Source organism: Pyxicephalus adspersus, chromosome 4 (genome assembly GCF_032062135.1).
Source record: "Pyxicephalus adspersus chromosome 4, UCB_Pads_2.0, whole genome shotgun sequence".
NCBI classification, from domain to species: Eukaryota; Metazoa; Chordata; class Amphibia; order Anura; family Pyxicephalidae; genus Pyxicephalus; species Pyxicephalus adspersus.
Window position 1 is genome coordinate 40,471,990 of NC_092861.1, and position 25,393 is coordinate 40,497,382.

At 35.1% G+C, this 25,393-nt stretch overlaps 1 protein-coding gene across 9 annotated transcripts in view; it reads right to left on the reverse strand.

Moving 5' to 3' along the window:
- The window catches only part of DOCK10 (dedicator of cytokinesis 10), a 164,388-nt gene that overhangs the window by 34,383 nt on the left and 104,612 nt on the right, over positions 1-25,393 (reverse strand). For 6 of the 9 annotated variants that reach the window (XM_072407928.1, XM_072407931.1, XM_072407930.1 and 3 more), the window contains exons 22-41: positions 23,741-23,827; positions 23,563-23,655; positions 22,922-23,040; positions 20,678-20,747; positions 20,028-20,141; positions 19,293-19,364; positions 15,630-15,776; positions 14,556-14,639; positions 13,909-14,005; positions 13,753-13,797; positions 13,129-13,304; positions 12,849-12,965; positions 9,592-9,615; positions 8,680-8,791; positions 7,841-7,959; positions 5,166-5,280; positions 5,013-5,079; positions 4,559-4,606; positions 2,984-3,076; positions 903-1,027 (exon numbers count right to left, since the gene is read on the reverse strand). In XM_072407928.1, the coding sequence (XP_072264029.1) occupies positions 903-1,027; positions 2,984-3,076; positions 4,559-4,606; positions 5,013-5,079; positions 5,166-5,280; positions 7,841-7,959; positions 8,680-8,791; positions 9,592-9,615; positions 12,849-12,965; positions 13,129-13,304; positions 13,753-13,797; positions 13,909-14,005; positions 14,556-14,639; positions 15,630-15,776; positions 19,293-19,364; positions 20,028-20,141; positions 20,678-20,747; positions 22,922-23,040; positions 23,563-23,655; positions 23,741-23,827 (1,924 nt within the window). The remainder of the gene's footprint in view (positions 1-902; positions 1,028-2,983; positions 3,077-4,558; positions 4,607-5,012; positions 5,080-5,165; positions 5,281-7,840; positions 7,960-8,679; positions 8,792-9,591; positions 9,616-12,848; positions 12,966-13,128; positions 13,305-13,752; positions 13,798-13,908; positions 14,006-14,555; positions 14,640-15,629; positions 15,777-19,292; positions 19,365-20,027; positions 20,142-20,677; positions 20,748-22,921; positions 23,041-23,562; positions 23,656-23,740; positions 23,828-25,393) is intronic. The other 3 variants (XM_072407924.1, XM_072407927.1, XM_072407925.1) reach the window with 2 other exon arrangements.

Below are 25,393 nucleotides of genomic sequence, written 5' to 3' on the forward strand. Positions count from 1 at the left end.
ATGGTGTCAAACTAGATGAGCTCTTTTTTCATAGAACTATATTGTGGAGTGCTTTTGGCCCAGCCCTGAGATTTTTATTATGTCCGAAGACAAAGGTAAAATAAATCAGCTATAATAAAAATATTCCGGCCTTGTTTAATGATCATCATCACCTATGTGTGGAAACCCCCCTAGCCCTCCTACACCTGATTGTAATTGGGTGGACAAACTTGACACTCCTCTGTGATATGTCCACAAAAAAAAAGTCGTACCAGGCTGTCAGATGGAAGCACTCCACATGTCACCATGCTGTTTAAGGATACAGTGCTAATTGATAGCTTCTGCCAGCAGACTGGTAACTCTGAACAACAACTAAAATTTACACCAAGTAATGTGGACTGAAACATGTTGAGACCAAGGAACAACATATGCATTGCCTTTCTATCTTATACTAATGCTAGTGTTTTTTACAAGCTTTCTTTTCCAAAATTATTTCTGTACACACTTGCTCTTTTACTTTATTGAAAGCACTATAAAAAAAGTAATCTGAATTTGTTATGCACTAAATATAAATTGTAGAGCTATGTCCTCAGAAGTAAATTCCATGTCATTCCTGTTGAAAAATGACTGTGACAGACAGTGCTTGAAGTTCAGTCTTACAACTGCAGATGCTGGGGGTTATGATTTGATTATAATACAGAATACCTGTGTGTGTGTGGGCCATGGGTAACAGATCAATTAACATTGACCCCCCTCCCAGTCTGCTGGTGTTGTTCACTGAGCTGGGAAATCTCATGCAGGGTGGGGTGAAAGGACAAATGTAAGAGCCATTAGCTTGGTAAAAGGACCTTAATGATAGAGGTTCATGAACAATCTTTACTGTAAAAAAACATGGCAACTGGATATATACAATATTTATTTACTTGTCATTGAAGTGGTGAGCTCTATTATCTGCAGTAGCTTGGGATTGGAAAGTGCATTTTTGGCTCGTATAATAGGCAAGGTCTGGGATCTTGGGTGTTTATGGCCATCATTTGCAGACTGCATCCTACGGAAAAGAATAAAGTACAGTGTACATGTTAACATCTATCGAAGTTCTGGACAGATGATTTTTTTTTTTGTCATTTGTGACCATTTCGAGACATTTAGTAGTTTCTAATTCAGTACATATTATGAAAAGTGAGTCTGACCTAAAATAACCTAGACCTAGAGGAACCTAGGCCATTCTGTTTCCACAAAAAGTAAAAGAGCCCTTCCCATGCTGTGGTTGCTTTCACCTAAAGAAACTATAAGACTTCTCACATATTTTGAGGCATTTGGAATGTATTTAGCTGGTTATAACTAAAAGGTAAATTGGGTTTAGCCACCAATAATCACCAAACCATACCTACCCTGTGACTTTATAATGAAATCATAATTTTTTTCACTCTTCCTAGAAGACTGGGATGTATTTCCGAAAGGAGATTAGGATGTTCACTTAGCAAAGTGAGAATTTTCACTTCCACCACCCAATTATATGCAAGAAAAAATGTTTTTTTTACACATTTCCTAACACCTTGATTGATTATTCTTTGTAAATTAAATTTTCACCACATACTAAACTTAAAATGAATTTGCAAAACGATAATTCACTTTGCTAAGTAAACAGCCTAAACGTATTTATTAAATCAACCACAAATTGTCTCTGTTATCAAAGAGCAGTGTTGGGCAGCCACATTTACCAAAACACAGTGAATGGTACAACCCAAGAACCAAGTGCTTTCACTTCTTTTTCCTTGCCTGGCCAATACATTATTATTAACCTATTTATATTACGCAATGCTTTACGAAGTCCATAGTCCTGTCGCTAACTGTCCTTCAAAGAGGTTTTACAATCTAATATCACTACCAAAGCCTCATGTGCCAGTTGCAGAACTGTTTTTAAATGTAGCCTTCTAGTACTGGTGTTTATCCTCAACAAAGCTTTCTGCTATTTTACTAAACAATTGAAGAACTCCTAATGAATGTATGAACCATGTACTTTTAAAGCAGCCCCACCCTATGTAGGCAAATTATATTTCAAAATATGGAAAAGTAATGTCACTGGAAACGCGACTATTTCTATGACTCACTAAGATGTTTATGCACACAAACAATCCACCCTCATCTCATCTAAGACACATTTCTGAATAGTTTATAAAATATATTTTTTACCCACCGCACAGACTGATGAGACCAAAGATAAATCCTAATCATCACAATATTAGCATTTAGGTGCAACAATGCAAATACATTATTACAGCTGTGTAAATACATTTCTGCTTTCCTTGGATACAGCTCACTTAAATGTCACTGTATAAAATATTCTCTGTCTCACTGCCAAGAGCATGTTTTACAATGTGGGAACAGAATCCTAAAAGCAGGTGTTCATTGACAACTTTGTGGGAACAGATTGGCTCTCTTATATGTAGTAATTCTCACAGACACATAAAACACTTTAGAGTATTCTCATACATTAGAGGGATACATTAGAAGGCATGGTTAATCAATCAGAGTGCAACTGTAATATAATATATCCAATACACGTAAATCCTATTCTTTTTATATATACATATATATATGTACCTAATTGTGTGCGAACCGTAGTATCAAGTGAGATATTTAAAAAGTGTGTGTTTTGGGTAGGGAGGAAAAGCGTCTGATTCCTATAAAAATACTCCAGATGTAAAAATATAAATACCATTTGCTGTAGGGGTTTTGGAAATTTATTGTTAATAATATTTTAAGGTTTATTCTCTATCTGATTTTCAAAGACCATAAGAAATTCGGTGTTGTTTTCTTTTTACTTTGTACACTTTTTGTTTTATAATTCCGAAACCTTTAAAGCAACAGGTAATGCACATTTATAAGGATAGGAGCAGGCCAGTTGAAGATATAAATATATTTCTTGAAAAAATTAGGGCTGTAATCATAACAAAACTCTGTATCATAATAAATGTCAGTAACTTTAAAATATAATACATACCATTGTGGAAAGAGACCAGCCTGGGAAGAGGAGCCCTTCAGTGTTCCATTGTTTAGAGTGGTTTGGGCAAGTTTAACAGCAGCAGTAATTTTTCTGTGTGAATACAAATTCATTGAAACAGTTTTATTATGCTCTGTTACGAACAAAATATTTATTGCAACAAAATTGAATCAGCAGCTTTTAATATTACACAGTATTTATATAGAGCCAATATGACCCGCAGCACTTTACAAAGCTCATAGTCATGTCACTAGCTGCCCCTCAAAGGGTGAATAATTTGGGAGAAGCCGATTAACCTAATTGCATTTTTTTTGGAGTGTGGAAGGAAACCGGACTGCCCAGAGGAAACGGGGAAAACCTGCAGACTCTATGCAGATAGTGTCCTGCCTGAGATTCAAACCTGGGACCTAGTGCTGCAAAGACAGCTTTGGAAAATTTAGGAAGTGGCAGCTTATATAGAAAAAAAGCTGAAAGAAACAACTGTTCTGTTATCTGGACATATATTACCCTGTATCTTGGAGTTTTGGAAGTCTTCAATAATTTTAATATTTGGCCTGGAAGAGCTGAGAAAAACTAGTCGTGTTAAATATATGGTAGGTTAAACTGATTTCATGTGTGTTTATGTGTCACCACCCCTGCACAGAGACATCACATTGATACTGTTTGGCTTGTTCAGCTTGGAGATTAAGGTTAAATTTGCTATACACATCCATCAGACACAACTATTGTATGCAACTATCAACCAGACAGAATCCAGCGTATTTTTGCCAATAAAGGCAAAAAAACAAGTATAAAACCTCTATTTTATTGAAAAGAGGAGTTTCAACAAATTGGTAACTCTGAGTTGTAAATATTAAGTGTTAATTTATAGTTATGTAGAGATTTCATTCAAGTGGCAATACCTTATTAAGCACATGTGATTTACTAAAAAAAAGTAGGGAATGTTCATTTTGCAAAATGAATATTCCCAGATGTGCAAAATGAAATTCTGTAATAAGTTAAATAGATATTCACATTGAAAGCAGATTCAATTTATTTACTAAGCTAGTGAACATTTACATCATCATTATCATGATTCATTAATTCCTATTAAATTAAACAGCCTCTTTACCTTATCCAAGTCAATCTAAATATATATGTATCTCCTAATAAATTATAGAATGATTTACTATATTAGCTACACCTTTATTCTGTTATGCTACTATGCCAGTCTAAGCACAGGGCCCAGGCTGAATGGGTATGGTAATGGGTGAATCTAAACATAGATCATGGTAATGCTCATTTAATACCCTACCAATAGATAATTGTCCAATAGATAATTGTTCATTACAGTGGTGTGTTGTATTGCCAATAATACATGTATTATACATGTATACATAATAATAATATATACGATTTGTGCTGTACGGTATCCTAACACGCATATTACGACACACTAAGGATTTAATAATATTTACTATCTAGTTTAATTCCTACATTTTGAAAAAAACACTAGCACACTTCACATGTGCAAAAACACCACAAAACTGTACAAGACTCTGCTGCTGGCTGGTTCTGGATGATACAATTACTTACCTTATTATATTTCTCTTTCCCAAATATTTAAAGTTTTGTAGGCATACTCTGAAAATAAATGAAAAAAACTGAGTTTTTGTTTACTGCCGTCCCCCCCCCCCCCCCCCCCCCCCCCCCGTTTGAAATATATTGAAGATTCTACTTAAAAGCATACTGATTCATGTGTTTATCTTGACAGCCAATTTAGATTAAGCTCTTTATGTGAAGAATGAAAACTATTCATGATGATGATGTGTAGGAATCTGGACTGGAATAAAATATTAAATCAGCATTCAAAGGGAACTAGTGAATGGTAAGTTGAATTTATTATATCATGTGAAACAATTCTTTTTAGTGATAAATGGTTTCATTGGACTCCATATTTTTATGTAGAATTAATGTGTTAAATGTGTAAAATATGTTCTAATTTATGTCATTTTACATAACATATTGTAAAAGAAATAAGGTTACTTACTCCAAAATGCTAAAAAAGTCATAGATCTCAGTGTTGGGAGCCCGCTGCCAGTATGAGATCAATGTATCTGTTAACAAAGAATGCTTCCATTACTCAAAAAGCATAAATGACATTGCACACAATCAGCTGCTGACAACAGACTTTCTTCATTACCTTCTGATATCATTTTCATAATATGTAGGAAACACATCAAAAGACATTTGGCTTCTGAATGGTCAAGCTTATCAAATCGAAGTGATGAGCCAATTAGAGACAAAGGTCTTGCAATCTGTTTAATTAAACAATATTGGCATTAATACTGCTATACATTTTACACAGAACTGAGAAAAGCAGAAAATATTACTTATATGTTAGTGTTACTATGTAATTTCAAAAAACGATGAGCATTGTCTACAGTCTGATTTACCACACATAAGAATAAGAAATGAATAGTCCTGGGAAGAAAATCTGCCAATTCTAAATGGGCCAGAAAAATGTATTTGTGTAAAGCTGGCTACATGCATTACAGTCAGATCACAAAAAATTCCTAAACCCATTAACTATGGAGTAGTAAAATACTAAAGATACTGCACAGATTGTAAAGTGTATAGTCATCCTAAAATAATCTGTAGAGCACTGTGAGATTGTGTAGGCAAAGTCTCACTGTAAATAGAACGTAACACATTCTGACCTTAAATGCATGTTTCATATATTTTGCTGCCACTCATGACTAGTCATCTTGAGTTGAGCTAACAAGATGGCATCCTTTTCTTTCAATACAAATTTTGAAAGAGAAGAAAAGGAGAATCAAAAAAGGAGGGGAGAACAAAAGGGTGGAAAAAGGGTGGGGAAAATGATGGGGAAAAAAGGGGTCTTTATGTCAAGGTATTCAGTTATTAGAAACTGTACTTCAGTCCAGGTTCCGGTCGCTCTTATACTCTTGAGAATCCATGGAATGAAACTAATGGAACCATGTCCCACAGAATTTAGCTCCAGTACCCTTTAAACTAGGGATGAAATCATCCATGCGCATGATATTATTTACCTTGAACTATGGCCCAAAACATGAGAATTCAGGATCAATGTGCCTTTTTAATACAATTTGAGAGTGTCACAACAATAAAAATGCAGGATCACTCTGGATATGACTATTGGAATTTTTGTGTGTAATTGTATCCCTACAGTTTATTGGTTAGGAGTTAACCATAAACAATGGCCCCAGGACTCTTCCTCTCACTTAAGGCATAATGCCTTAAGCATAATGCAGCAAAAGGTGTAAAGGAATATAAATGTAATGGTAATATGTAGGAGTACATGAAAGAACTCCATTTTAAAATGCTAGTTACCCAGCTGTTTTCATGATCCAAGACATTACTACTTTCTGAGTCATTGTCCCGGAAAATCTTTGTAGGTCCGAAGTTATGATTTTTTACTGATTTTTCTGATCAAATGTCTATTTTAAACCAATGTACCAGGCTTAAACAACCTATCCTATGAGAACCTCCTGAGGTTATGATTAAGTCCGGGAATCAAGTGACAAGTTGGTTTACATAGGTAGGAAATGTATCATTATACATCACTATAGATAGGTGATACTCGGTTAGCAAAGAAAACAGGAATAAATGACTTGCAAATTTAATTTGAAATTTGATGACATTTAGTTCAGTAAGTTCATCTAGGGAGATCTGTCTAATAACAGTTAGCATAGAGAAACATTCATGCAGACACTGTGATGTGTGGGACCTAAGCATATAATAATTGTGAGATTACTGTGAATGTTATATTGTAAGCAGTTACAATGCAAGGTCATGGTTGTATAACTCTATTTAACTGAGCTAATTTGGTAAATAGTGTTGCGCAGCTATCTTAAAATCGCTCCATAATTGAATTAGATTGTAAGCTCTTCGGGGCAGGGTCCTCTCCTCCTGTATCACTGTCTGTATTAGTCTGTCATTTGCAATCCCTATTTAATGTACAGCGCTGCGTAATATGTTGGCGCTATATAAATCCTGTTTAACAATAATAATAATAATAATGTCCTAATATATTTTGAATTAAATGATATTGTACAGTTACATAGTCAGGCTGAAAAATGAAATGTGTCCATTAAGTTCAACTTCAAAAGAAAAACTCCTTGCATCAATAAGAACATAAAGCTTAACTCCAGTTTCATTGAAACCCATTGCAAAGTTGGTTCCAATGTCTACAGCGTTTAACTTTGATTTAAAAAGATACAGACCTCCCTCTAACTGACCACTAGCAAAAAAAAAATGTTTTTTTTAAATATAACCCATGTGTTGCTCTAGGCCCAAGTCTTTCGTCTTCCTTTTATTTCCACAGGGCCCTTTTTTGGGTGTACATGTCAGTTGTGCATGATGTTGATATTAGCTTTTGGCTATCAAGTGGCAGGGTCTTTTTGGAATGCAGAAGAGCATTGACAGCAGCAAGAAGGGACAGGCAGGGACCAGGTGGACAAACTAATCTACAACGTGGGATCAGTGGTCCCCCAGACCTGGAAGGGGGTTTGGGTTAGTAACTGTTGCTTTACAATGTAAGAGGTTAGAGGGAGTGTGGTAAGAGGCAAGGGTAAGTGGTAAATGTTTTTTGTCTGGAAATAGGCTGTATTAACCAACTAAAGGTTCCTATTTTTCCCCAATAAGCCAAAAAAAAAAAAAAAAAAGAAAATCATTTTTGCATCTGTAGTCAACAAATGTGGAAATTGGACTTGTATAAAGCTTTTTTTTTTTTTTTTTTTTTTTGTGGATTATGGCTGGCATAAATCAGGAAAAGTAACTGGTATACATAGGTCAGTGTACTCTGTCTAAATTCTAAACTCTATCCATTCATACCTTTTCACAGTTCTCAGTCTTCTCACTTTTCTCATTGGTACTTGGGATGGATTCCAGGCTGGCCAATGATGCCCGGGAGTCTGCATTGTTTCCTGCAGTGATGGCAATGGATGAGAAGGCTGCAGGAGCAAAGTGATGAGATGAGAGGACAGTACGAACATGAAAACGGCACAAATGAAAAAGTCACAGGTGTACAATTGAGAAATACAACACACATATACGGTAAACAATAAAGTATGATACATTTCAGCATTGAATAAGTAAGTCACCAAACACAATTCAATGCAGACACTTCAAACATCAATAGTGGATGAAAACAAAGTGCCCAACAATGAATAAAACCCTTTGCATTAGATCAATTGTGAAATTATGTTTTTCCTAGGTATTTCTACATTTTTTGTTGTTGGTTTGTGTTTACTAAAGTACTCAAGTACTACTCAATTTGTTACAATACACCTTTAGTCTAATTATCACAATTTTGTAATTCACATAACTAACGGGAAATGACTTTTCCTTTCTGGATGGAAATATAGGAAGTTCTTGCTAATCTTTTTACATCAGACCAATATCTCCTGACTGTTTTCAGCATTCACTGGAACCAACATCTCTGCTATCTCTAGAAGCACTAAGGTTTATCACTCAATTCAACTGTGCAAGGAAAAGAACTTTACACAGTATCCAAACGCCTAATCTGATATGTGGTTTCATTTCCTAGATAAGCTGTAGAAAGGAGTATGTCTTTTCTAAATGAAATGCCAGGAATAGATGGCATAAATGTTCCTTGGAAGCATTAGCTGGATTTTAAGGCATGTTTTTAGACATCAAAGCTCCTACGTTACCTGCTATGGAATTCAATACATCTTTAGAAAATGAGGTATCTGCAGATGTGGCATGTTTTATGGCAGATTGACTTTGTGAAGGAGTTGCAGTACTTAGGTCATCACGTGAGCCCTGTTTATGGGTGAGAACAAACATCATTTAGAAAATCATTCAGCACAATTAAAGCTTTTACTGGTTTGGGTACCAAACCAAGATCATTTTAATTAAAATAATCTATACTATTTTACAGTACCCAGTTGTAAAACCCAAGATAAGCCCATTGAGTACTGACAGTTTTTAGAGTTTTTCAGATGCAGAAATATAAAGATTCACCAAATCCTTTTATACATACAGTACAACTATATTTATTATATCTGCAATTTGGGATTTTTTTTTTTTTAAATACAGCTTAACATAACAAAGAAGATCAAAAGAAAATAATATTACTGATACAGCAGAGCTTTTCTTCATTTGTGGCAATGGGCCTGATTTATTAAAGGTCTCCAAGGCTGTAGAAGATACACTTTCATCAGTCATTTTGCCAACCTGTTTCAGGTTACCTAATTACATTAATGGTGCACTTGGGGAAGGGGTTTAGAGAATAGTAGGCCTAGGCAAAAATGCCAAATTGAGATGCCTAAAGGATAGCTTTCTAGTGAACTAGGTCCTCTATAGGAAACCCCAGCAGAGGATCTCTTTCCAGCTCCACCAATCTGTTATACGTCATACTTGAAAGTGGGAAAGTCCACTTTCTACTTCTTGCTCCATTCATTTTCTAATTTTTTGTATATGAGAAAGTAAGTGCCCTGGCAAGGATAGTTTGCTTGTGAACACCCTGAGACATAGGAAATCACTGGGTTATCTATCAATGGCATCCACCCAACTTTGCAAAATCAGATCAGTGAAGTCATATTATGAATGTGAATACTTACGTGATAGATTGCTTTAAATGAAAACTGCAACAAAATTTCATAAAAGATTTCATGATAAACCTTTATACTTTAAAATAATTTCAAACAATTTCAGCATATGTGATAATCATTAGGACCCCTATTACAGTAAGGCGATAAAGTAGTGAGTTAACACGCACTATTGGTAATTAGAAGCAACCCAACAGATGGTTAGGGTGCCCAACATGTGCAAAGTTCCCTAATAATAGGCATTTTAGAATAATTTAATTGATTTCAATTTTTTAATTGATTCAACAAAGTTAACCCTGTGCACTTGATCAAGGGCTAACTTTGCCCAAAATGTTGTGCAGTTTTTGATCAAGAGTTAAATTAAAAAATTCCAGGGCTGGTTGAGTAACAGTTCGCCGGAACTGTATGGGCAGCCAGGTATCAATATCTGGAAACTGGGCTACGTTTGCAGTAATGGGTCTGATAGTATTACTAAATGTGTATGATGGTCCACATCTCTGGTCGGTGCACCAGCTAGAGCCATGGACCATGTCCCCCATATGAACACAACCTACCCATTTCCCATTGCAGGCTCAGAGCAATGGGTGGGTTGCGTCTCTGGGCTCAGACCTGCGAGACAGTGGATGGGTTTTGGCATCATGATGTCACTCTGGGGGAAGTTTCTCCCCTTTGAGTGACACACGGCTCCCCGCACATGCGCGGTCCAGATTCCGTAGATTTAGTGGTTCATGAAGTCCTAAAGGTTGGTGACCAGTGCCCTAGGAGGAACCCTTGCTGGCCCTCAAATTTAAATACTGGTTGACAATCAAAAATCCAGCCATCAATAATCCCGTTTCTTCAGTTTCCCGGCATAAATTTCAGATTGCGTTGTCAAGACATGGCCTGCAGTACAGTGTTTGGCTACTAATGTTTTTATGGCACTGTTCTGCAGAAACAGCTGTTAGGTCTTGCTTGCTAAACTAAACACACGTTGAGACGTCCCTGCTGCCTGCTCCCTGGAACTGTGCCAGATGTCTGCGGTGCTGCGAGAGAAAGGCTGGCCTGTGTGTAGGTAAGTATAAAAAGAAAAACTCCAGAATTTTTGCAAATCTGGCACTCCTCAGGTCCCGAGGTTGCCAGATTTTTGAATGTCAACCTGTAGTTTCCATTCTAGAGATTTAAGGCAAGAAAAAATCAAGAAATAAAATGTTCGAAAGGGTTGTTTTTTCTTTAAATTCATACCGAGTAATTCTATCTTGAAAAATGCTAGACTGGTAAAAGAGTAAAAGTCACAGGCTTGAGGTAAAGTGCTCCTATATGCTGCTTACCTTGTTCAAATTCAATGAGCATTAAAGCTGCAATTTCTATATGTATTATACATAAGGTACGAGTCAGGAGACTGATCTAGAGGTTTAGCAATGCAATAAAATATACATGATGTCAGCATTCTCCTGGTTGTAGTGTCTGTTAAAGCAGATTTCTATATGGCATATGTTGGATTACTTAATATCTTTAGAGAAAACAGGCACCATACCCAATAAAAAATAGATGCACTCTACATGTATTATACATTCAGGAAAATGTTGTCAAAGAAAATTTATTAAAATCATCTGCAGCATTTTACACTCCCTAGCTCCAGGCTGTAAAGCAGTTCAGCTCTTTAAATCCAGGGGTTTTACTGCATTGAAAAATGCAGATACATATAACATAGGTTCTGTTTTTTTTTTTTTTTTTTTGGAGCATTTTGAAATCCAGTACATACACAAAAGTAAAAAGCCAAATAACAATTTTGTGTGGGGATCTAATTTACCGTGTACAGCAATCATTACATAAACAAATCCCAAAAACGTGAAACGCATCAAATAGAATAACATATGTTTTTATGTAATTAAAAAAAAAATGGTTATAAGCTTTTTATATTGGTTTGTTTATGTAATGTTTGCTTTGCACACTAAAAATTCCCACCCAAAAAAAACTTTTTTTAGAGACTTTTTTTAAAGATTACAATGTTTTAATGAATAAGTTGGAATGGAACTTTACTTAGCATTCATTTGCTTTTATCTTGCTTTGCTCAACATTCAAGTAAACATCAAATGTAGTCTTAAAACACATGACTCGGAACTGGAGTTCAGCAGGGCTTCCAAATGCCTAATGCAGGGGTCCTCCTCCTCCTCTTTTTGAGAGCCACATAAATTGGTATTTGGTATAACACATTTTCTGATTTTTTACAAAACATTCCATGCTTTGTTTAGAGCTGTGATTTAGAGAAATACTGAAATTGTTTTTTTATTCTGTCCTTTAAGGACTGGAGTTGGAAAACCCTTGCACTACTGGATCCTTTGTTTTTCAAAAGGAGACCTAAACATTAGTAAGCTAAGCTTTTTTTGTGTTTAGTTTATGTCTGCATCAGTCACTTCTTTTCCAGAAGGCAAAACATCCAATTGGAGAAAACCTCGAAAAAGTGCAGGGAATTCCCATCAAAGACTTGTAGCATGTGTTGCAATTCCAAGGTTTACTACTTGCTTATACATATCTACTTAAATGACACCTGTAAAATGTTGGTTATTCTCCTTTCTCGGTGGCAATGGCCATCATGACTCCCTATACTCTCCCTATGAAGGTCAAAGTGAGAATTTAAAACCTGACAGAGAGACTGAACCATCAGCACCTTATACCTTATCACCACATATACTTTAGGTGTGTGTCTGCTTTGAGAAAATTAAGTTATAAGAAGAAACAAGGAATTCCACATCAAACTGTTTTTGAAATACTTAAGATGTCCTCTACTTCTCAGTATATAGTGAAGTCACAACATGTGATGGCTTGGAAACCTACACAATTAAAAATGATCTCTTCAAATTATCAAGAGGTTTAATAAATATGCAGTTAACATATAAATATTTAACTGACTGAGTCTAAGGTCTTGATTCCACCATGGCTTTATAATAAGGCTACAGGATTGTGAATCAGCAGTGACAATCCTGCAGCATATTCTCATCCCACTGTAGTACAAGCTGGCACAGATTACAGGAGAGGGACAAATCTGCCCTCAATTTAGAAGCTATGAATAATTATTTTACCTTTATCACAGGATTAGGTATGGATACACTTATAAGTAGGTGTGAAGATCTTTTTTTTTATAGGAAGTCAAAGTTCTATTTTATTGAGAAGAGTCCGCTATTATGTAATACCCACATATAATTAGTTTACCTAGGATGGTAGCTTAAGGATGGTAAACTTAAGGGGACATCTATTCTCCATTACTTGGTATATTTAATTTCTCAACTTACCTGGTTAGAGGTATTCACTGTAAAGGGAAAAAAATCCTTCATAAATATTCGAGGCATATTATCCAAGAGAAGGCCATAGAGGGGCAAGTATAAAATAGCTATCTGGGCTTGTTTTTCCTGAAACAAATAAACACGTATAGCCAAATAAATATGTAACATATACAAATTGCGTTGTATTACACTTTAACAAAAAAACAAAACAGGTCAATGCATCTGTCATAATGGTCTGTGACAATAAAAAGATAATCACATAGCCCCAAAAACATCAAGATAGAATTACCTTATCTGAGTATCTATTGTCAAATGAATGCTTAGCCATAATGTTCTTCAGTGCTGTCAGGGCAAGGTGGCGGATATCCTGGTCTTCTTGTAATGCCAGACCAACCTCTCTAAGAAGTATGCCAATCAGGAAATGCTTTCGGCAGAAGTCATCAGTCAAGGTGTACTCTGGCATGTCTTCATCAATAAGTAAAAAGAATACTTTGTTATTTGTTTTTATTTGAAAAGGAGCGGAGCAAAGTGCCTTATGCTGACTCATATTACATGAATATAAGTATTTGGCTATGAGTTAAACTCTAGAGTGTGTAGAGAACAACAGGAGCACACATGCATTTATTACTATCATATGACCATAATGAACATCAAAGGCGTTTGACATAGAATACGTTCTTATTTTTTTTTTTATCTAAAATTTCTTTTTTTACAATGAGGAAAAGAGCAAAGTACTTTATGCTGACTGCAATTACGCCAATATAAATGCTTGGCAATTAGTTTAACTGGAGAGTACACAGGAAAACAGGAGCACACATGCATTTAGTGTGATCATATAACCAAACATTTGATATAGCTTTCTAAGAAATTTGCAAGCAGTAAGCAACTAAACTTTTATTAAATAGATACTTACCTAGAGCATGATAAACTTTAGTAGAGTCAGAAGGGGTAAGGGGATCTTCATTTGATTGAAAAAAGGAAAAATGTAACCATTTACAAATCATTCAAAAATAATGTCACACACAATTGTAACCATACATTTAGAATGTACATATTTTTTCTATGTTACCTGGGATGCTTGATGAACTTATAGGTAAACAAAGAGGAAGAAAGTGCTCATGGCTACAGACCTCCTGGAGAAACTCAAACTTGTACTGATACAAAATCTGCAATGAGTAAAAACACAGAGTTACGCTGGATAATTGCTTAGTAACTTATTTTTTGTTCTAGCTTTGCTCCATAGCTATGCCAGTGCAAGTCCCAATATGATTATTTTGGTAAAATAGAACAGCTGTTTCAAGCAAGTCCTGTCTAAAACCAAGGACAACAAATTACTAGTTAAAACCTTAATTAAGCTTAAATTCTTGTATGGTTTTGTTGATGCTAGGGTCCTAACTTTTATGGTTTTAGAAATAAAGATACACCTCACATCTAAGCCCCACCCACCATCCTACTATAAAACGATTTGGCCATTTGGCTCTAACTTCTAAGGTTTTTCACTATTAGGAAAAGTAAAATGAGCCTTCTTAAAGTGTTGCGTGCATTTTTATGCATTTATATATTATAGCAATATGATTAAATAATGTACCTATCTGTCTATCTATTTATCCAGATGACACTACGTGTCATTTTGTAGAACTGTAGAACAAATCTGGCAAAGAAAAACTAATGGTATATATTTCCCTTTATAAAAAGTTATAATACAGCTATTCCTACCTTGCCATCTCCAGGGCTGAACATACTGATACAACTACTGATCATCTTGAATACAAAACCCCGATCCATGAATGTAAAACACCGCTAAAATAAAAAGGAAAACAAAAGTTACCTTACTATCAGATGCAGCTCAAATATGGCTATTTGCTTTAAAACAGAAGTAAATATGTTGGTGTGCCCATAATCAGGATCTAATAACAGCATACTTGCAGAATATGGCACACACCTAATTCCTTCTTGAGTCCTTCAGTAATGACAGGTCCAGGATTCTGTCACTGCTTCATTCCCCGCTGCTAACTCTTCCCACCTCGGTCCTCTTGCATTGGTGGTCACTAATAATGTAGTTACTGCGTGTGTACAAATGTTACATCTGGCTCTACACTTCATGGTGCAAGCGTTGCACAGTGTAAACAAAGAACAAAAGTCACCAGGAGCCTGAGAGAAAGCTATAACCTTCACCCGATAATAATTAATATTTTTTTTTGTGAACAGTTCACGTCTGCTTTAAAACTTTCATACAGTACTGTATACTTTTTGTGGTATAGTGAAATACCATTTAATATATGAGAAAGCCAGAAAATATCAAACTATAAAAGTTTGAAGACAGTGTACAGAAAAATCAGTCCATTCTAAAGCGGGAAGTGTACAGGGAAGCAGAAGAAGACTGCGGCAACTGAGAGAGAATTGGGTTGTGGGGTAAACTTCATATTTGAAGATTTGATAAGTTTTTTCCCATCTATACTCTCAATCAATCAATGAGCTTTACCATTTCTATTTTTTATTGTCATTTTGTGACAGGTAGCTGATCTACGGGACAGGAAGTGAAGGGGTATCCATTGTTTGTGGCACAGATAACAAAAAGTACAATGAGTTTTAATTACCATATAATTTCTTCACAGTACTGTAATAAAATATTTTAATTTTTTATTGCTGGCAACTCTGGTAAACAGTGTAATTTATTATTATATTCCTATAAACTCCACAATCTACCATATTGCACATGTCAATTGTCAAAAACTTTTAAGAAGCATAAAAACAGAATTCACATAAAAGCACCACACTTCACTCAGTCACCTTCAAAAAGCAGGCAATGCTCAGGTTGGCCTTTTTTGTCTCTTCCAAAGCATCCTTGTATTTCCAAATTATATGGTCTGAAAAACTCATCATAAGTGCCTCCAGCTCAGCATGGAAGGTTGTGGGGAACCTTTTAGTGCGATGAACCTAAAATAAAGGGAAGGTTTCAATAAACATTAAATTGTTGCTCTGTCAATAAACATACCAGAACACAAGCACAAATGCCAGCACTGGTGTCTAAAAGGACTCAAAAACCAATTACATGTCAGAATGAAAAGTAAAAGCTATAATATGAAAGCTTTTCAAAATAGTGAAAAGACAGCTGGGTTGTTTTCTACTTTGACAAAATGAAACCCTTTAAAGTGGACCTAGTGGATCATATCGAACAATGCACATTTACACTATAGCCAAGTTCTGTTACACAGAATTTACACTCTGTTCTGTTGTACATACCTGTCATGAACCTGTCTCTCTCTGTTTATGTAAAAGTGCATAGTAGTAGCATAAACTGTTCTTCTAAATATCATTTGTGGTATCAGTACAGTAACATGCTCCATGCCAGAAAATCGGCTGGTCATACATAAATACTATGCAATAAATACAATAATATCAAATCCAATTAAACTTCGTTTTTTAAACAGCTATACATGTTACCAGTGCATCAAAACCAAAGTTGTGCAAAGTCTTATAGTTTATCCCTTGCTGAGTGACAGGTATTCCTCTCCAACCAACAGCGAGCACAAGCTTTTCTGACTGGTAAGCTTTAGGTCTGATTTAGCAAGAAGAGAACAGTGAATCTTTGGTAGGGGACAGGCTTTTCTACTCAAGCTGTGAGTTTTTTTAAAGAAAAGAAACAAATAACTTAGTACTTTTTTTTTTATTTTACAGATTTAAACTGAAATTTCACTTAGGCTATTAAAAATATCCAGACTAATCTAATAAGAACAATCATTGACAGATTTTAAAAATATTGGTCAACAGTCACTAGCGTAGGTCAAAAGAGAAAGAATAACACTGTAACCTGTAAGTGGCATCATCATCAGAAAGTTCTGCTAAATTAACTAGTTTTTAGTGTGTATTATTACCTGGAATAATTTTACAAGGGTAAGTTGAGTAGTGTAACACATGTAAATTGTTCTCCATCTGGAATCAGTGTAGGGAGTAATGGTGATAAAATATCCCCACTGATAGATATTCCCCCTTTCATCTGCACTGTACTAGGGTGCGTTTTGAGCAAGTGAAACATTATCTCTGTCAGTGGTGTACCTGATTCACATCATGATTATCAAGGTCTACCTAACTTAATTTAAAAATTCAAAAAAATTGACATGTATGCCAATAAACATAATGCATGGTGCCCTTGCCCAGGTATTTTTTTTTAGTGAAAAAAACATATCACTTATCAAAGGAAAGCAAGTATCTTAAAGAAATCTTTCATTCAGCCAGAAAAAAGGTTAACAGAGCCTCCAGCATGACAAACTCTGTAAGGCTAAAAAACGTAAGTGATCCTTAAGAGGAGGTTATTGATCAAGCACAGCAGATCTGGTGTAGTAGGGTAGAGGGATAATCAGGTTGGAAGGTCTGGTTCTACTACCATAATATGGTATGCTTAACAATAAGTTAATTTGCTATGTTTCACCTTACAAACTAAACAGAAAGTTTGCTACTGGGAGACAATCTTCCTACTTATATAAAATATAATATAAAATAATAAATTATAAAAATATTTATTGATCACAATAGCTTACACAGGACAAGCCTGAAGTGGAACTTGCAAAAATTCAATAATTCTTAATGGAAATCTGCTGTCAATAGTTCTGAAACTGTGTTCTATACAGGTTTAACATTTCAAAAGTTGGTGTTTTTTTTTTTTTGTAAAAGCATTTTACACCCTGTATGCTTTCATTAATTACAAGACGTGCATCCCCAAAACTTCCCAGACAAAGGTGCGTGTTTTTTAAAAAATAAATTTAAACATAAAAATAACAAATCTTAAAGTTCCAGGCTTTGTGGAGTGAGGTACAGCACAACAATTATGATTAACATGCATGGCTGTTTTATTTTTTTTTTTCTATGTCTAAAAATGATAATATAAAAGGAAAAACCACTTGGTTTGGTCCAGCCTAAGCTTTTTCACCTGTCTGTACCACCTGGCTTCACTTTCCTTTGAGATGTCCTGTGGCTATAGAAAGACTATAGAATGGCACTGAAAGAGCGACATTTGGAAGAGACAGACATCAAGCAATTGCAATCTCTCTGAAGTTCACATTCTCCATTCTCTTTAAGTGCTAAGGATGTGCATCCATCTGTTCTATAGCTGTTAATGGTGGACTTTTTAATGGAAGGAGACTGGCAATTAAGTTAGACAGCAATAGTGAAGAGTACACTACTTGGTATACCCTGTTCTAAACCAAAAAACAATTAACTAAAAATTTTAATATTCTGGCATGTAAAGTCATATAACAATACAGACTAGTTTGAAATCTTCAATTGTCCTCAATCTGCTGTGCATCTGTTACTTTTCTGACTGTTAAATATTTAGTAGAAATAATGTGAAATGCCAAATGTATTCATATAGCTTTAGGCAGCTAACACAAATTCCTGTTCTAAAATACCCCGCAATGACCTGCTATATCATAACATACTGTATACCTTTTAAACTGAAGTCACTTGAAATCCCCTTTTTCTCATCAGTAATAAATAGTATGGTATATACGGCAGTGCACTGATAATCATTGTCATCCCAGCACATGTTTACAGACTGCTTCCATGGTCCTTCACTATTGTATGGCATAGAAACACATGCTAATGCTGAAAATTGTCATGTGCTGCACATGCAGGATTTATTTTTGCTGTTCCCTAAATGGAATGTAGCCATGGCTGCAGTGTAGTTTGACATTTCAGTAAAAACACTGCTGGTTTTTAAGATCCCATTATATTAGACCATTTTCTGCACTACAGATATTTAATAGTCAGACTGAGGTCTAGGTGGAAAGCAGAGAAATCATACCCCCATTACCTCCTCCTCAGATGGCAGCAGTTTATGTTGTGAAAAAAACCTCCACCTTACTTTATTCAGAACTGAAAAATGAGAACAAGAAAACAGCATACCAAAAACAGAAACAGAATACGCTATATTGTATCAATCTCTGTATTCTCTTTTTTATGGGCTCACTTTCGTTTCATTCATTTTTTTCTTATTCACACAACTTTTTTGTGGCTGAACTGGCAGTTTCCCACATGGACACCCTTAGACCCTTCCCCTTACCACAAATGTCTGGTTTTACTTGTTTTCCATTCTTCTTTTTCTCCTCTGCTTTTTTTACGAACACTGACTCATAGTCTTTTTTGGGGGGTTTATGACCTAGTACAGCTACCTGAGCACACGGTTGTAAATTAATTTTGTTGTTTTGTAATTGGGCTTATTGTTGGAATTTAAATTCTCATTCATTCTTGGTGTTTTTGTTCTGACTGTTTATTGTTTATCTTTCCCCTTTTTTATTAATTTCCCCTTTTTTTAATAAAATGTATTATATTCAAATATTTGTGTATTATAAGTATTATCAAACAGTTCATTTTGGAAATACTGTCAGAGTTGGTTGAAAATTGAATGTAAAATAAAAAACTGCAAAACAACCTCCCATTTCCTCACACTGTACTTACCTGCACCATATCTTTATCATGAAGATGCTGTGCCATGGATTTGATAATTATGTCAAAGAAAAACTGTGAATGCTGTCAGAAAAATACAAAGAAGCTGTTATTTTGGGCAAAAATGTCCTATAAATTTGCCTCCAGTGAACTGAATATAGACCATAGTATACCAACCCCATACTGACAATAGATATGGAAGGAGTAACTTCTAAAGCTGAACTGTAAATTATTTTAATGCATCTTTAAAAAGGGGTTTCAAATTCGTGACTGTACTGGATAAAATTCACATAAGTAGAAAGTGTTGAATATAATCCTTAATCCATATGCCAATGGTGAATGTCTTTGCAGGATACTTTTAGGGCCCCTGGCTTTCTAAGGACATGGCACATCTTTGCTGCATTTACTGGCAGTACAAATAAATGCTGCTTGTTTTTATAACAAGATTAGCATACATTGATCTCAGGCTCACAGGAAGGAAACTGTGGCCCATGATACTAAAATTCTTTCATCTGAAGGCAAATCGCAGATATTAAATAATCCCCAAACACTTGCCTGAACAGTAAAAGGGAAGAGTTTCTTATATCTCTTTATAACTGAACACATTTTTAATTAGAAAAACAAGTTGTAAACCAGATCTTTTCACTTTGTTCTGTTGGAACTAATTCTAAACATCACACTCTATTTCCCTGACATGACCACACACGCTGTGCAGAAATGAATATTGCTGCAATGTTGAAAGCTTACCTTCAGCACAAGCTTAATTGTATTGAGATCATTACATTTTAAAAGGCTTGTAATTCCTTTGGAAAGTTCCTCATGAACGGTCCGATCTCCATATGACTGTGTTTTAAACACATACTAAACAAGAAGAAATGAATGTTTAGCACACTGTTTAGCATAATTTTATATCATATATATTTATATAAATAGTATATCCAATATATGGAATACATAAAGTGTATGTCTAGGTAAAAAAAAAAAAAAAAACAGAAAAAAATATTGCCTGCAAACTTAATGGTCCACTTGGTCTTGTTTCCCTGAATGGCACAATAATATAGCTGGGCTGCAGTGCACCACAACACATGGAAATGGACTACCATGTTTTGCAGTTCTTTTCACCAGAAAAGAAGTCAATTGGGTGCATTGAAGCACATCTAATGGAATGGCCTGCCCAAATGTAACAGGCATTATTGTGTGTATAGTACTGCACTGGAGCAGGTAAGTTTCAAACAATACTAAAAGCATTCCAAATGCAATATAAGTGCAGGTATAGGCTTAAAGAAGCAAACTTGCCCTGGTATTTTTTGTGATAGGGAAATAAATAAAATGTAAGAACTGATTGTAAGTGGAAGCACATTATTTTTTGTCAGTGTAAACATGACCAAAATACTCACCTTTACATATGACTGAACATAGTGATCCAACTGTTCCTCTTGGCATTTAGCTACAATGTCTGTAAGGACTCTAGAGAGAAGAGACATAGGTGCATTTTATTTTCATTAATATTAATATTAATAAACAGTATTTATATAGTGCCAACATATTACACTGCTCTGTATATTAAAAGGGGTTGCAAATGACAGATACAGACAGTAACACAAAAGGAAAAGAGGACCCTGTTCCAAAAAGCTTGCAATCTAAAGGGTGGGGGAGGTAGCACATAATAGGAGGGGGAGATATGGAATGATGGGTAAGTACAGAGGGATTAAGAGACAGAAGAAGACGGGTAGGCAAGTTTGAAAAGATGGTTTTTAAGAGGTTTATTAAATTAGCATGAAATAGGAATAAGCCAAATATGATGTGGAAGAGTGATAAGTGTATACGTGATAACCCAAAGCATCAAAAAAGATGATTTTTTATGTGCTTCAAAAATTTAAAGAAAAACAACAAAGACATCATCAAAAAGTTTACATCTGTAATTGCCTTCTTCATTAGATCATGTTGAATGGAACTGCATTACTTAGGGTAACAAAGAGAACTGCTGAATTATGTGGGAAATGCTTTTTCCCTTTAGAACAATTTGGCCTAAAGTGACCCTAGCTATTCCTTTGGTTATCCAAACATTACTATTAATATTAATAAACAGAAGTTTTTATAGCGCCAACATTTTTGGCAGGACTTTACAATAAATAAGGGAAATGACAGATACAAACAATGACACAGGAGGAGGAGAAGACCTTGGCCAAAAGTTTGCCTTCAATCTCAATCCTAAATACTCAGAAGAGTATTTAGTATGCATAGATGTAGTTATAAGCTATGCATTGCTTCTTCTATCATATCACAGCTTGCCAGCAATCCTCAGATGGCAACTGTGAAAACTCTGTGTAAACACCAACTTTACCATCAGAAATCAAATATATGGGATTGCAAAATGTATCCTATGTTTTATATGTGGATTTTTTTATTTTTTTATTTTTGCTGACAGGTCACTGTCATTGCATACTACACTCGTAAAGTGTGACACCCGTCCTAGGCCCTGAATGAGACATGGCTTATTAATACCTAGCTGATACTTTTCAGTTGGTTAAAATAGATCACTTGCTCTTAAATCGTCTTTTGTGCAATATTGTTGGCTACCAGTAGATGAGGTTGTGTCCTCCATGTAAAGTGTGTAATAAACTCATGTATCTTGTCTCAAATGGCAAGAGTTTGATATACACTTTTTACATGAGGACACAGCACCATCCACTAAGTTGCATGCAGAGAATGTGCACATTAAACCATCACTATGGTATCTCAGCAATTTTTTCACCAATATGATGGGCTAACCAGGACAAGAACTGAACACAGGCCAGACCAAAACAAAAACCACAACATTTTCATAGGTGAAAAATCTATGAACATGTGATATTTTAGCAGGACTGATTGAATTAAAAAAAATGTAATCTTCTTGGGACTTTAGGACTGACATATTCTGCACCATCTTAAAAAAACACTATAGGCCTAATTTATTAAAGCTCTGCAAGGCTGGAGAGGATACACTTTCATCAGTGAAGCAAACCTGAAATAGATTTCTTAAAAGTCATTTGCTATTTGATATCAAATGTTTTTAATTCTGGACCAAATCCGTTCAAGGTTTGCTGGATCACCCAATTTCACTGATGAAAATGTATCCTCTCCAGCCTTGAGGGCATTAATAAATCAGGGGTGGATTTACTAAAGGAACAAAACATGTTCACTTAGCAAAAGTTAATGTGGTTAGGTTTTACTTCTAGTATCCCTCACATGCAGGTAAAAATCACTTTCTAACAAGAGATAAGGTAAATTTAATATAAATATTTTATTCACATTATCTAAGCTGAGTGAAAATTTCCCTGCAACGTAAACATGCTGTAATTGTTTATTACTCAACCCAAATTTGATCTTATTTAATCTTGTAAACTATTTAAGTTAGAATGCAAACTCACTGCAAACTCAGATTGCCATATTTGTCTCCAAAATAGCCAACGTTTGTTGTTGTTCAGCTTTTGTAAATCTAATTCACCTATCATTTACCATCAGGTATTTGGCTTAGTACGTGCAGTGAAATTTCAGTAAGCAATTTAAGTACAGAAGAGGAGACTGTACAACCATGTAAAATAGAAGACAACACGAAGATAAGTTGCATTACTAATACAGACCATATTACTGAGTCCTACCTAGTAGTCATGGTGCTGACATCATCATCATTGTTTTTTGTGAGAACATTAAAAAGTTGATTAAACAAAACAGGGAGAAAGCTTATGATCATGTGGATCTTCTCAATATTCAGCAGGTTCTAGAAACAGAAGAACACCTGTTAAGTTATTAAAACCTGGATACACCAAATATTTTGTTCAGGTAGCTCAGAGGTAAACTTTGTTTAATTTGTACAGACATTTACACATAAATCATGTATCTACCCATCACCTAGACTTACTCATTTGTTATTTATTGTGACTTCTTTCTTGTAGGTACAATTGGTACAGGAAAAGTCACAATTTACATATAACTTTTGCTGCCTTTTGACCTATTGCTCTTTTTGACATCAGCCTTTGGTATTTTAGTACCCATGGAGTGTATAACACATACAGCACATCCAAAATGGAAATATTACTAATGTTTTTATATGTGTATAAAAAAAATATATGTTTTTATGCCTATAAACTTACAATCACAATAACATGTTGAGATTAGGAGACAGGCTGAAGCTTGACACCCACACAAAACCTGCCAATTGTAGGTTATGATAATTCATATATCATCCAATATTTAGTAACTAAAAGGGATTGGTATCTGAGCATAGTCTGAAAATCTCTACCTTACAAGAAGCCAGGAAATGTGGAGATGGAGGCTTTGACAATTCAACTTCTCGTTTTTGGCATTGATGAAAAAAAGTGTTCAGATAGGGATCCTTAAAGGACAAAAAAAAGAATGCACTGTTTCAATGCAAGGAACTATTAGAAGTTACATTAGATTTTAGAGCTAATAACAATTACCTGAGTATATACTGTTGATACAACAAGTGTTGATACTTTAAAAAGTTGTTTTCCTCCATCCACCCATTTCAGGTCACCTCCAGTTTGCTGCCACAGAATTACAAAAACATTAGTAAGTTCACACTTGTTATGTTTCAAAGCCCTTTGGTTACCCTTAAACATCATACCCATTAGGATACCCCTCAAGTAAAGCTACAGTATAACGTATAGAAACATTGTTGTATATTTTAAAACAAGTAATAAGCTCTGCTTTTAACAATTCTTTCTTTAAACTTTTCAAGTGTTCGTGAAAACAGGAACAATTACATTCAAGCCTACCTAACTTTTACTGATAAATCTGCTAAATAATTCCAGGTAAATCAAAACAAAGGTGTGAGTAGAAATGCCTGTCCTCTGCTAGCGTTTTCAAGAGAAGGATCCTTGTCCAGTGTGTGAAACAGTGGTCTTTCAGCAGAGGTCTGACATGCCCCTAGCTAATTTAGGGCTAGAGCTTTCCAATCAGCAAGGCAGCAGAGCTCCAACTCAGCAGTGGGTATGTCTGAACTCCTAAGCAAGACCACTGAATTTAAAAAAGACATAAAGGAATCATTCATGCAGAATGCTATCAAGAAACAGGATTTATTCATCTGGCTGTACATTTGTCCTGTAAACTATTCTTTAATAGGCAGGTATTGGGTAGAAGAAGCCTTTGACACATTGACATGTGTCAGAAATAGCACAAAAATGCAGAGCTGCTTCCACCGCTAAGGGTTGCATGAATTTATTTTGTTTTTACGTACTCAGTTAGATATTCAAAGTAAACCCTGTTACCATTCACTGAGTCTCCTATGGTCTAATTTACACAATTTGGTCCTGATTTATTAAAGCTCTACAAGGCTGGAGAAAATACACTTTCATCAGTGAACCTGGGTGATCCAGCAAACCTGGAATGGGTCTGGTCCAGAATTGAAAACAATTAGGAAATCCATTCCAGGTTTGCTGGATCACCAAGGTTTACTGATGAAAGTGTAGCTTCTCCAGCCTTGAAGAGCTTTAATTAACAAGATCCTTTATGTGATAAATGTTAGCAAACAATGTTTTATATTATAATGGGTATGCCTATAGGGAAATGACTACTCTGTATTATGTAAATATTACATTTTCTATCATTTATTATTAAATGAGAACTAGAATCCATCAATGAGAGCTGTGTCTCAGTACGGATGTGTTTATAATAGAAACAGTGACTTGTTTATGAAGAAACCCCACATCTGTTAGCAATGAATGAGGTTATCATTGGTCAGAGTCCAGACAGTACAAGACTTTAATAGAAAACAAATTAAAAGTGCCTTGTAAGTTTTACAGCAGAGCTTAGAATAAGAATGAAAAATTAACATAAGGTTTTAAGATGTATTTATAAAAGAAATGAGTTATAAAACAAGGACTGGGTGTTCTTGAACAGACATTAGTAGAAGAGACTCAGAAGCAATAATCTGAGCTTATTACTGAGAAAGGGCAGTAGATTCCCATAATGCAGATATGATGGGGCATGAAATCTAATTACAAGAAAAAATTATGTTCTTTAATGAATAATGTTCATATTGTTATATGCTTGCATTTACTGGTATAGTGTTAAAGCAGATCTACAGCCCAGATATTGAAATGTGCTGACAT